At 30.5% G+C, this 13,039-nt stretch overlaps 1 protein-coding gene across 4 annotated transcripts in view; it reads right to left on the reverse strand.

Annotated features, from left to right (window-relative positions):
* The window catches only part of LOC121119344 (integrin beta-3), a 66,043-nt gene extending 53,310 nt beyond the window's left edge, over nt 1–12,733 (reverse strand). The window contains exons 1-3 of one of the 4 annotated variants that reach the window (XM_071889043.1): nt 12,526–12,704; nt 8,345–9,017; nt 5,532–5,641 (exon numbers count right to left, since the gene is read on the reverse strand). In XM_071889043.1, the coding sequence (XP_071745144.1) occupies nt 5,532–5,627 (96 nt within the window). In that variant the 5' untranslated portion in view covers nt 5,628–5,641; nt 8,345–9,017; nt 12,526–12,704. Of the gene's footprint in view, nt 1–5,531; nt 5,642–8,344; nt 9,018–12,114; nt 12,217–12,525 lie in introns of those variants that run through there. The other 3 variants (XM_040713988.2, XM_040713989.2, XM_071889042.1) reach the window with 3 other exon arrangements.
* Between the last annotated feature and the right edge of the window lie 306 nt (nt 12,734–13,039).

Here is a 13,039-nt window from a genome sequence, read left to right on the forward strand (position 1 = left end):
AATTACAATTAGACGATGACTTAAAGTGTTACTAGCTGGTTTTGATGTAATTTTTCTCTCTCCTCTTAAATTATTTATTCTAGACGGATTTAGTTCAAATTTCTATATGTTTAAATTGATATTTTGGGAAAGAATAATTAATTAGTCTTAGAAGTTTTAGATGAGAGCTTGCACACAATGAGATTTTTATTATATCTCTCCTCCGAAATTAAAGTGGGAAAAAGAATCTTGAGATTAATTTGTTGTTAGTCAAAGTTTTCAAACACTGCAACTATTGGTCAATACTTTTTTAAATAGAAGGGATATTCGGTGTTTAAATCGTTCGCTGCATAAGTTTTTTAATGCAGTATTTATTTAGTAGTTAATGACACCATGGACAACGAAGCATTTTCCTCATTCTTAAGGGTTCGCCAATTGGGTTTTTAATAATATAATTTGTCTTGCATGCTGACAGATATATTCGTCATCCGTCTAATGTAACTATTTGGGCTCTTTTTATACGGAAGACGAATATGTTCATCAATTCAATTCGTTTTCTGTATTCTTTAGATGTAAGCTTGGCAAATATATACGTCATCCCTAGAGAACAAGATTTATTTGAATTCAACAAATCAACCTTCATAACTCTAATAAATAAGAAACAAGAGTAGACAAATCCAAAACTGACAAGAATACATCAAAGCTGTTGATTTGTTATGATTACCGCTCATTTTTCTCAGGGTTGGCCCAAGAATTAACTATAATGCTCTGGAATCGCTCCAGAATTAATGGAACAAATCAAAGAACCTGTATTTGTTATTATACATATTTGAATAGACACATAGGCAATGATAAAAAATATTTAGTGAAGTAGTATTCAAGAAAAGGAATTGATGACTGTATAGTTGAGTGTACATAATATAATCTTTTTGAGTTCTAAGCTTGTAATATATATAAATGATTTGATAAAGTATGTCGACATGATAATTATTTGAAGAAGAAGTTGCCTTTTTCTTCTTTTATTATATTTTTCCTTCAAACTATTCTTTGCAATGAGGAGGTAAAGAAGAATCAGACTTTAATACACCGTTTTCCACCTTTGTTATGTAATGTCTATATGAATAACTTAAACATATACTGTATGTAGATATTGTAGGTATGTACATAAATAAATTTATCTATAATCACGTTTATTTACTCACAATAATCATGAATAGAGAAGCAATGATTTCAAGGGCTACTCATAGAAACAAGAGGAAATGATGGATCCATGATGGAAAAAAAATAGAAGCACTAGTTACATCTTTCTTCCTCTCGAAATAAAGCCTCTGTTTCAACTTTCAAGACCTACATATTTTCCTCAAAAATCTCCTCTCCCTTCCAAACTCCGAGAATCATGAATAACTTAATGATAACACAGGATTTGTCAGCTGTTATGTAGGTAGATCGTTGTCATTTCTTGGGACCAAACTCATTCAGTCCTTTAAGGAGTTCGGGTTAGATCGGTTCCGAAGAAAAATTCGGTCGAGATTGGTTTAATTTTAAATATAATCTAGACACCTCAATACTATAAAAATACACAGAGTACTTTGATGTTGGATGTCAATTTTTCTTCTTCTTCTTCTTCTCCTCTTCCAATCTGTGTTCTGAACGTTGATTGGTTTAATTTTAATTAGCTCTTGTTAAGTTGTCTACAATTCCCAACCATTATTGAATCATAGTTAGGAAGAATTGACCAACTGATGATGTTATGTATGTTTCAAAATTGTAGACGTCTGCAAATAATTGTCGTATGAAGTTTAATATGTTGCATAAATCATATTTGTTCATAAATCGGGATAGTGGAGAAAATTGGTCTATTGATTATGACTGAAAACAATCAGTCCACGTTTTGAAAATGATTAAATTTTGTTCTTCAGTCGTTGTCTGAATCAAAATATCGGTCCAAATTGGTCTAGAAAAATAACTTAAAACTGAACCAAAAAAATTAACCTGTCTCAGGGCGAGTCTCAACACTAGTACATAAAATTGACCCTCGAAATGTAAATAATCTTGAAAAAATATTTACATAACGTTTGTAACAGGATTTTTTTCTTGGCATCACATTTTCTGGGGATTTCACGGGTTTTTACACCTAATAGAAATTCTGGATAAATCTTGCATTTAATTATTTCAAACTATGAATTTCCTTTATTTAACTCGTTCAATAAAAAGTTGACTACATAATATTGAAGATTCACTTGAGATACATTTTTTAACGATTTATGCTGCAGTACTAGTTATGAATTTTGACAAAAAATAATGACCAAGTACGTAGCATTTATGACAAACCAACAAATAAATATCCAACTATAACTTTACCACCTTCTAATGTAGGAATTAATTTGTAATCGCTTATGACTGACTTAAAATTTAACTTTTCTTTTTAAAATATGAAATAAAGAATTTAAATTTTACAATATCTATTATTTATTATCTCATCCTGGAATTTCTCAGATCTACAAATAAAAAAATACGTTCCCCATGATCTTTTTTAACGATGATTTTCTGAGAAACGAGAAACCGTAATATGTAATTTTAAAAAAAACTGGTTATTTTTTTGAAATTTTGGAGTAAATAATTAATCAAGCAAAATTTTAAGGGTGGCTATTTTTCCTCATCTCCCAAGATTTTGATCTTATAATTTATCTTTAAAAATTTTAAATTGTGGTTTCAGCTTTATTTAATTCATGACACATAGGATGTTATGAAAGTTTTTAGTTCATTCGTGAGTTAAGTAGATGATCACATAGAAGATAATTTTTTCAAGATTTTTTAAGAGGTAAAAATAAAAAAACTAAAGAAACAAGACATGACTGCTGGGCTTTAAGTAAAGTAATTGGTCGCTTGGGCGAGTAATGTTCATCCATTAGTTAACTAACTAATCACTTCCATGCATAAAATTAGAGAACTAAATGTATTTTATGTCCAAATCATCGATAAATATAGATTGATTCAGGGTGCTGTTATCGCATGATTTCATGAAGGTCTTGCAAAAGGAACTTTTTGATATAATTATACATACAGGGTCCACGGAAAGTTCTGTTAAAGGTTTATTATAGTACTAATGTTATAAATAATTACATAATTTGCATATAATTATTAACACAAGTTCCAAAACCATGTGACATAACTTTCATTCGAAATGGCACCTTTAGCCTTGATCATAGCCCGAAGTCTCTCCGTAAAGGACTTGCATGCTGCACGCACCATGTCCACGGGGATAAATTCCTAGGCATCTTGGTGAGGTGCCTCCTGGGATTCCTTGCAATCGTTTCCTTGACGACTCCGGGCGTCGTTTTCGACCTTGGTCTGCCTGATCGGGGTATGTCCTTGATAGATTGATTCTCTTCGTACCTCTCAATGGTTCTCCTGATGAAAATGAGTTTGACTTCGAGACTCTTTAGGTTCCTCAAGATGGCTGCCCGAGATTTGCCCTTCAGGTACTCCTTGATTTTAGCCTCTCTCTTGGCTTCCATTGTTGTTAAAAAAACTGTTATTTTTATTCAAAACTGTTGGTTTTGATCTAGTTTCAACGCAGCTAGAGTTTAAACATACTATCTTTTACCCTTACATATAATATTTATTATCTAATCTTAATTTAACAGGACTTTCAGTGGACCCTGTATATATAAATTTGAAAATCCTACAGCATTACAAAAAGCAAAAAAAAAAAAAAAAATGAAATACAAGAAATTCCCCCAGGAACAGTGAAATGAAATCATGTGATAAATACGCCCTCAAGTAAAACGTATCGCTCAATATATGGTTCATATACTAATTACTGGATTAGTTCTTATATCGTCGTTTTATGCAGAACTTTTTCATCCTTACGACGTTAGCCAAAAATAATAACACTCCTTAATATTCCGATTTTAAATCGACACTGAATGGATATTTATCATTTTCAGTTTAAGGATCTATTAAAATTAAAACCACTTATTTGCTTGTATATTAAGAGCCATTTAGTGAATAAAAATTCTTCGTACCTCGAAGGATAACTCTACATAATATCTAATGAATTATTAAGAGTAGATAAACATACGCAAATATCCCTACTTGACTCACACAAGTATGTATGTAGCTATGTTGTTAACTCCTCTTAAAGCTATCACGTTACTCATACATACCTATATACACACATACATGGAAATATCCTATTTAAATGTTCATTTTCCCATTAATAAGCTTAATGATTCTCTGGTCTCCTTGTAACTAATCTCACCTATATTCAAATCCCTTTCATTTCTTCATTATGTTATTATGTATATATTTTTATCCATATAGGGTGCGCCATATGTCTTAGAACGTAAAGCAGCATATATAAATCTTGAAGTATACATATAGTATGTATCTAATGATTCCAGAAAAATATATTTAAGGGACATTCACAAACCACGTAGTTACTTAGGGGGCGGGTCAGCTTAAAACCATGTTAACCTGAATAACATGCAAAGATGGCATAAATGAAGTCATAGGGAACAGGGCACCCAAATTTGAAAAAATAGAAAAAAGAGTGATCTTTTTCTTTTTTGAAAATCTGCAATTTCTACTTATGTCCTTCTTAGCAGTATTTTGATGGTTGATTTTTGAATTCGAATGAATTCTTGCTCAGCTGTCAATTATTGGCTAACTACCAACTGACTTTGTGCCTTGGGGCTTATGAGGAAGGTTGTGAAATACAACAAAGTACAGCTATCTCGCAGTTTTGTGTAATTTACAAACACTAAATTGAGAATATGATAAGCTTTTGACCTCTTATAGAACTTAAACAGCGAATTTTGAATTTTTATTATTATTTTTGTCTCTCTGTATCCTTTTAAGCTGCTTTTTATGAATTCTTAAGGAACTTTTGCAATTTGCACACTACACCAGAGATCCTTATGATGGCTTCAATGTTTCTCAAACTTATGACTTTGTTCTTGATACTTGGTGATCAGAAAAAGGAACAACAAAAATACATTTAGTTTTAGTAGGTTAGTCGAGTGATCCAAAAATTATCCAATATTCAAGTTAAAAAATATCACGTATGGGAGCAAACGTTCTTAAACATATGGTGCACCCTGTATGTATGTAGAAGTTTCTCCCTGCCTCTCTAAAGTAGAGCTACTTGGGGTGGTGAGTAGATTCGAGAACTTAAACCTATTTAATCCTTTCCTATAAAAAGGGGTATTGAAATAATAATAAGAAATACACTCTCACCAAAAATAGGTGCTTAGAAAGAAGCACCTCAAATAAATTTGGACATTAATAAAATAAGTTAAGTTATACACCCCTATAAATAGAATGCCTTAGGGGCACCCCTATTCATTCCAGTACAATAGGGGCATAGTTGACCATTGGGACATTTCCAACCCATCAGCTTTTAGGTAACTCAAATTCGTTATTGCCTCATATTTACTACATTTATGTAAGAGTTGCTTTTAGAGATGTTTTTTTTTAACATACATTTTTATTTAAAAAATTTTAATAATAGATAAATACAAAATTAAAAATAAATTATAAAATTTTACTTCAAAAAACCACATACGGTATAACCGGCTCTGGTCCTGTTTAAAAATCCTATGTGTGAACTTTGGTATCATTCCCATTACGTCAACATTCTCCATGTATTTTTTGTGAGCTATTAATAGATTTGTATATTAATGACCTTCTGTCTATTAGTGTTTATAAATTTGAACAACTGAATTCGATTTATTTCTAGTTTAAACTGCCAACATCTCGATCACTGTACTGTACAAGTTGGAAGTCAAAAGTGAAATCAAGGATTTACAATATAATTGTGATAAGTACATATATTAAATTAAATGATTCAAATTCTGTAAGATCAATGGTTTTTAATCTATTTACTTACATTGCACAATTTTAGAATCTCAATAACGACATTCCCATACACAGATTTAGGACATATAATATATTTATTGACGTATAAGACAATTTTAGGTTATTATTTTATTCGAGTATAAAAATTAATTTCTTTCGTAATAAACATTTTTAAGCAATACAAAAATTCCCCCTCCCTTCAGAGCATACAAAATTACATGTGCTTGAGAACCACTGCATTAGATGATCAATAGTTTAATGATAGAATTGTTGACTTGGATAATTTCTATTAACACTATATGTTAATGGATTATATAATTTCCTTTCGATCTATTAAAATTATGCACTCATTTACGAATGATCAAACTATGGGCATTTGAACTATTTAATGAGCGTACAACTGTGTAAACTTATTAATAAGAATGGTTAAAATTGCAATTAAAGAATACGTTACAAGTTACACCATATACAACAATTTCAACGACATCTTCTCCATTTAATACATAATACTAGACTATTTAGTAATCTACATACATATTTTATTAATCTTTTATAGAAAAGGTTTAGAGAAGCTATGATGATCTCAATAATATGTAATATATTATATTTAGAATGACAATATGAGTACATATTGGTTATTGTGCTGAGTAACATACAAATATTAATTATTAAGCAGCTAGCTCGTAGTAGTCGTAGTATATATTCATATATACTAGAAAAAGGATGGTTCACATTTAATTTGAAGGGTTGAAATCTATAATAGATAGTGATGCAATGAGTAGATATTTAGTATTTATGCAAATATAATTTTGATAATTACTATCTAATATGAGTAAGTTAGGCACTTTCAATGCATAAAGGCACGTCTCATAATTTACAAATTATTAAATGAGTCAAGGAGTAGTCTCACTTTTGTTCTGACTATCTCATGCAAATATTAAATATCAAATCATCATTATATCATAAAATTATCTACTATTTAATAAAAAGGGATGAAGCCCAGAGGTGAAGGTTTAGTGATACCACTCACTGTGTGTATAGATACATCGTAGGTACATGCAACAAAAAAAATGTTGGGCGAGTCATTATGTACATATATTATTCTATATATGGGCAGTAACTTAATTAAACGAAACACTCATGTAGACTCTAGAGATGGTCATGAGCCATTTGTCAAACTTTTGTATGTTCAAAAAATATATATAATATACCTTGGTGCGCACAACTAAGAATGAAGCAAAGTCTACATAGCGACTTGTGTGCTACAATCCTAAGTATTAATTAACAATGTGGAGATGAGATAAGTAAAAATATGTGTAACGGTTTTTTAGCCAAGTTTTTTTTTATAAAATAAAAATTAGTCCAAGTAGGCTTACATTAGTGTTGTCACGATACCAATATATTTTCCTGATTCTGCAACCAAAAATAAGACGAATTCACATGTATTTACAGATGCAACTAGCAAAGAAATTTGATGTTTTTTTCTTAGTTATAATGGACAATTTTCATTTTCATTCTATAAAAGATTTTTTTAGTTGCAGTTTTTACATAGGCTCATCGAGTGCACAGTTGTCCCACGTATTTCATATATCTCAAAAAAAAAAAAAAAAAAAAAAGCTTATAAATGTATAAAAAGAGTGGATTATAATCAATGTTAGGAGTTTCTTTTGAGCTTTGAGAAGTTTTATAATTAATTTTGTGTATAAATTTAGATGTTTTTTTATACTAATATAATATTGTTGTTGATGTTAAATGCAATATCATCACCAGGAACAGCTGATTGAAAACAGCTTTTATACCTTATTTCATATAATTTGAGCTATCACATAACTTGTTTATTATTTCAATTGGAATATTAAGGCTATTTTTAGGATATAACTAGCAAAAGGGGCTTGTTTCTAATGGTTATCACAATAATCCTATTAAATGTCTGGTTTCATTGGTGATTGGTAGTTCCCTTAGTGTAATTATGAATGATCATCAAATGTGCCATCCTTTGATCGACGGCTTTGATGGTTTGAAAGATCAGTAATTAATCATAGTGATTTTTCAAGGAGTAAGACTGCATATGTACATATAAAGATAATTGTTGAGGATGAAACAAAATAACATTTTTTGAAAAACTTCCTAAACTCTGTCATTTGTAGTTACTTTACAAACAGCTGCAGTTGGTGGCACGTACATATGTAATGCAGAAGCTAGTGAAGAAACAAATTTCCCGAGTCCACTACTATAAAGGGTCCCATTTTTTGTCTATTATATATCCCCTCATATAAAAGGGAGACCATCACATACCTTTGCCCCCCCCCCCATCATATGACCTTTGCTCCGCCACTGCATAATGTAAGTAATATAATTATTAATGCTGGTATTAATAATTGCAAATATTAATTTTACTGATACATGCATAAAAAATGAGAATTGCAATTAAAAAAATTCAAACCTAGCGGCCTAATTGTATTTTGGTACCTATTGCGGGAGTAGTAACAAGAAAATCACTTACCAGCATTTCCCTATCATCCGACATGGAGTTGGAAAGATCCATTAAATAGTATAGATCCACGGGGTATTCTTTGGCCTGTGAGACTTGGAAATCAAACTTGACTTCCTTCCCCACTCGTGTCCGTATACGAACTCTCTGTGGGTGTATTTGAACATAATTCTGATGAGAGGATCCGCTGAGGGGACGATCCTCTAGGATTTCAACACTTCCTTCAGGATTTTCGATGTAAGAGCAGTCTTTTTGATTAGCTATAAGATTGCAGCGACTCCCTTTCCAATTGGGATCTTTACACCAGGCACATCGTGGGCGTAGGAGACAGGAGTCGCAGTCTTCTTCAAAGATGCAAGGGTTTTTACGTTTTGGCGTCACACTTCCCAGGGAATGAAGAAGAAGAAAGAGAAGAAGTAGGAGATGAAGAGTGGATTTATAGGAAGAAAAGAGCATCATGGTCTGATCCCAGTGATTTAGGTATGTTGTCTGTCTATTTTCGTTGAGAATGAGTGTTAATTCGACTTCAATTGAAATCAAAATCCAATACTAGGTACTTTTTCCTCTTCATTATCTCCGTGACAATTACGAATCGAAGAAGATGGAGGATGATTATGACAATTTGCAGGAGGCATATTGGTGTTGGCTTTGGCAGAAGGGACTTGCATACTGCAGGGAGACCATACTATGTAGGATTGAAAATTGAGTTCTAAGGTACATCGTCTTGTATATAATTATGTTAATAGGCCCATAAATATTATACAAAAAAATAATAGAAGTAAGCGAAAATGTTGAATAATATGATCAAATAATAAGCCTTCATCATTATTCAATCAATAGTAAAGTTATCTTGACTTGATTATTTGGATATCATATACTTACAGAAAGATATATTATGAATTTATGAATATTTATATATTAAATATGTAGATTTGAAACTTTATATCATGAGCATATTTGAATTGTAAACTTTTACATATTGCTTATCCCTCCTTCCATTTTCATAGAATTATCAAGGCAATTTAGCCTGTATTTCTAATTTCTAAAGGGGAATACAAGTATGAGGAATTAGTGTCAATGAACCTATAATGGCAGTAATAAATAAACAAATAAAAACACTAATGAATTAAACAATATTTATTTTATTAAATAACAATTAATAAAAGAAGAAGAAAAAGGAATCGATTTCACAGAAATGTTTTCAGATTTCTCGTGCTTAATTCTTTCAGTATTTTTAAGAGTTTGTATTACTAAATATCATATCACTTACAAATACTCCTCAATCGTCATAGTAAAGGGACCATATTTCGATTTAAAAAAAAAAGAGGATTTTGATCACGATTTTAGGTTTTAGGATCTAAAAATTAATCCATTTTGATTTCTTTTGAGAATAGATATTTGGAGTCCTGTTTAATTTTATAATTTTTTTAGGATCTTCATGAAACTGAACATTTCATGGATTTTTTATTAAATCCATGGACAGGATTTAAAAAGAGGAGACATGTCTGAGGAAAAGAGAACCACCATACCTCAGGAGCTCTTAAAATTTTTATTACTGCACTTTTTAATAGGCCTGCTCAGCATAAAACCTGCTCAACCAATTGTTTTATCTATTATTTATGTAATCTCTCGCTATGTCCTTGACAATACACTGCGGACCCCTAGGGCGCCAGTTTGGAGCACTTACCATACCTTATAGTAATGATAGAGGGTTTTCAAGTGATGCCATTATTATTTGATAGTGTTGTGTTGGTCCTTATTTAGGACTAAAGACTACAGTTCCGTCCATTTTAGTCTCGGTTGAGTCCATTTTAGTCTTAAAACTTATAAAGTTTGCTCCTTAATTACTTCAATCAACGTTATTTTTTTATTTTTGAATCATTTTTAATACTGATGGTCTTAAAGACAGGTCCCTAGGACTGATACTAAGATTAAATTAGACCGAAGAAATAAGGACTGACACAACACTAATTATGGATGTCATTCATCAAGGAAAAAAGTGTTTTTATTAACTTTAAAAACACTTTGCTCGGTTCTAATGAAGAGAAATGGAAATTACTCCAAAAAGGTTTGTTGTAGAAATTTGTTTCTTCTGTTTAGTAACTATACAAAGAACTACAATGCCTCCAAATATTGGCCTCACTTTCTGTATATTATACAATCTGTGACGTCATTGAACATGCTCAATAGATGGAAAAGGGGCGTATTTGTATAACATACTTATAAGTATCTATGTAAGTACATATCTATATAGTAAGTATTGGAGGAGAAAGGTAGGTAGGTCCGTTATTAATCATTATTTCTATCCAACTCATTTACGCTCATTTTGTTTTGTTTTATAGGAACGAACTCCTCTCTTTCTCTCTCTTCTATAAACCCTAATAATAATACATACTTCAAAATAAATTAATAAGTAACTCTAAGCATAAATCACATCATAAAGCAAGAAAACAATGAAGGTTACTAGATATTCATTATTTATAAATATAAAAAAAAGCAAATATGCGTTGGAAAACTCCCACTTTTTAACAGAAAAAAAATTATAAATAATTCCTAGGGATAGCCCCAAGGGTGGTTTCATTCCTAATTACAACTCATATACCTCTCTATAGGGATGTTACTAAATAATCCAGTTGAGAGATGATATTGCTGTCAATTTATGACATTAATTATTTATGAATAATGGGAAGCAATATCTACATCAAATAGTATTTCTATTTGGTTCCATGAATATGAAGGACTCTCTTTGCACACAGGATTAGTAGCGAAATTGATTGAATCTGGACTGTTCAGAGCATTTTCCTTCTCATAAATTTTAAAGGAGCTGAATAAGGGAACAAGAGTTCATTTACATATAATCATTCCTACAATACCATAGGCGTAGGATAGGGCAGGGATATTAATGTTCGGGAAATTAATGAACTATATTCGGCCTTATATATTGTAGTTGCCCCTCTAAAAAATGTTCATCTCCTATGTCTATGAGAATATTGTGAGCAGTAAGGTTCTGACTCATTTTACAAGAGAAAAATGTGTAAAATATTACCGCCTCAGGACTACAAATTTACAAAAAAAAATGATGTTTTTAATCATCTTGACACTTTCAGAAAATATAAATTTAGACATTGCTCTATTTTTTCCCAATTTGCCGTCACAATTGGTGATTCAAACCACCTCTGATTTCCGATAATTGTTTCCAAGCCTAAATCAGTCTCTTTGAAACAAAAACCAAGGTCTTTGCCACAAATAAATATTTTATTATTTGCAGATTCAATTTATTAAAAGTCTCATGTAATGAAAAATAATAATTTGGTGAAGTCCAGACAGCAACACCGGGTATTACTATTTATGTACTTATAAATACCATATTTACTAGATTATTCATAATGGATGTACAATATGTATTTATTTATTATATGATATAAGTATGAATATTTGTTTATGATATCTTGCAAAATAAGGAAGACTCAAATAAAATAAAAAAAAGATAGGAGAGATGAAATTGCATATAAACAAATAGATTTAAATGTTAATAACTTTTAAAAAAAGAGAAGAAACATTTATTGGTGATCCATTAAAGGCAGTAATTGTAAGAAAAAGAAAAATCATTTCTGACAATAACATAAACAAATGTATAAATGTTCTTTATAGTTTTTTAAGTGTTGTGAAAAATAGGGCATTTCGGCAGATCACATGTTTTATTTCTTCATCTTTAATTGAAAGATAGAAAAAAACTTTTTTAAGTAAATATTGAAAAAAAAATCAAATAAAATCAAGCTTACACTTCCCGACACAAATGTTTGATGCTTGTATAGATAGGTAAGTTTGATTTTGATTTGAAGTGTTTTTGCGAGAATGATTGTTTCAAAAGTCAAGGGTAAACTGGGGAAAAGGAGCAAATTAGTACCGTAGCTAAATATATGTAATGTAAATAATATGTAGTCCTAAGTGAATTTATTTAAAAATATATTCTGCGAATGAAAGAACAAAAAAAAAAAAAAAGAACAGAAAATATATGTTTATAAATATTTTTTGTGAAACACAAAACTGGTTTGGTTTTTTCCTCTCTTACAATATCTATAGCTATATATGTTTGTTAAAAAACGTTTTTAAGGAGAGAAATTCAACATTTTCTTCTACTTCTGCTTATATTAATAATTATTGTTCTATAAGAATAGTGCATCGTCCGTTACCTAATTATGTTTGACCATGGTGTCCAATCTACTCCACCACAACTCACAATATTTATAAATAACAAACAATGTCACGTTACTACAAAAAATAACAACACTCTTTAGCTTAACTTTTATATTTTGCAGATTTTATTTTAAAATAAATATATATCTACTTTTTCTTCCTTTTCTTTTAAACTGATTCGCACGAATTCGAGTTATGTGTGTTATTTTTTCTTTCAAAAAGGAAGAAAGAAAAAACGCAAGCCCGTGAACGCGAGTGTACGCGTCAAAATACAAACTTTATTTTTATTTTATCGACGTCTACAGCACATTCTCCATATAAAGGATTCCTGTTTTTTTTTTTAAATACATAGAATTCAAATGGTTTACAATTGTTGCAATTTATTCAATGCTATTTCAGCAATGGATTTTTGTCCGGGAACGGTATAAAAAATGATTAATCCACTCACTTGTACATCCTTTTTTTCTTAGCTTGTTTAACTATCTACATATGTATTACATCACATAAAAC

The sequence above is a fragment of the Lepeophtheirus salmonis genome, chromosome 6 (assembly GCF_016086655.4).
Source record: "Lepeophtheirus salmonis chromosome 6, UVic_Lsal_1.4, whole genome shotgun sequence".
NCBI lineage: Eukaryota > Metazoa > Arthropoda > Copepoda > Siphonostomatoida > Caligidae > Lepeophtheirus > Lepeophtheirus salmonis.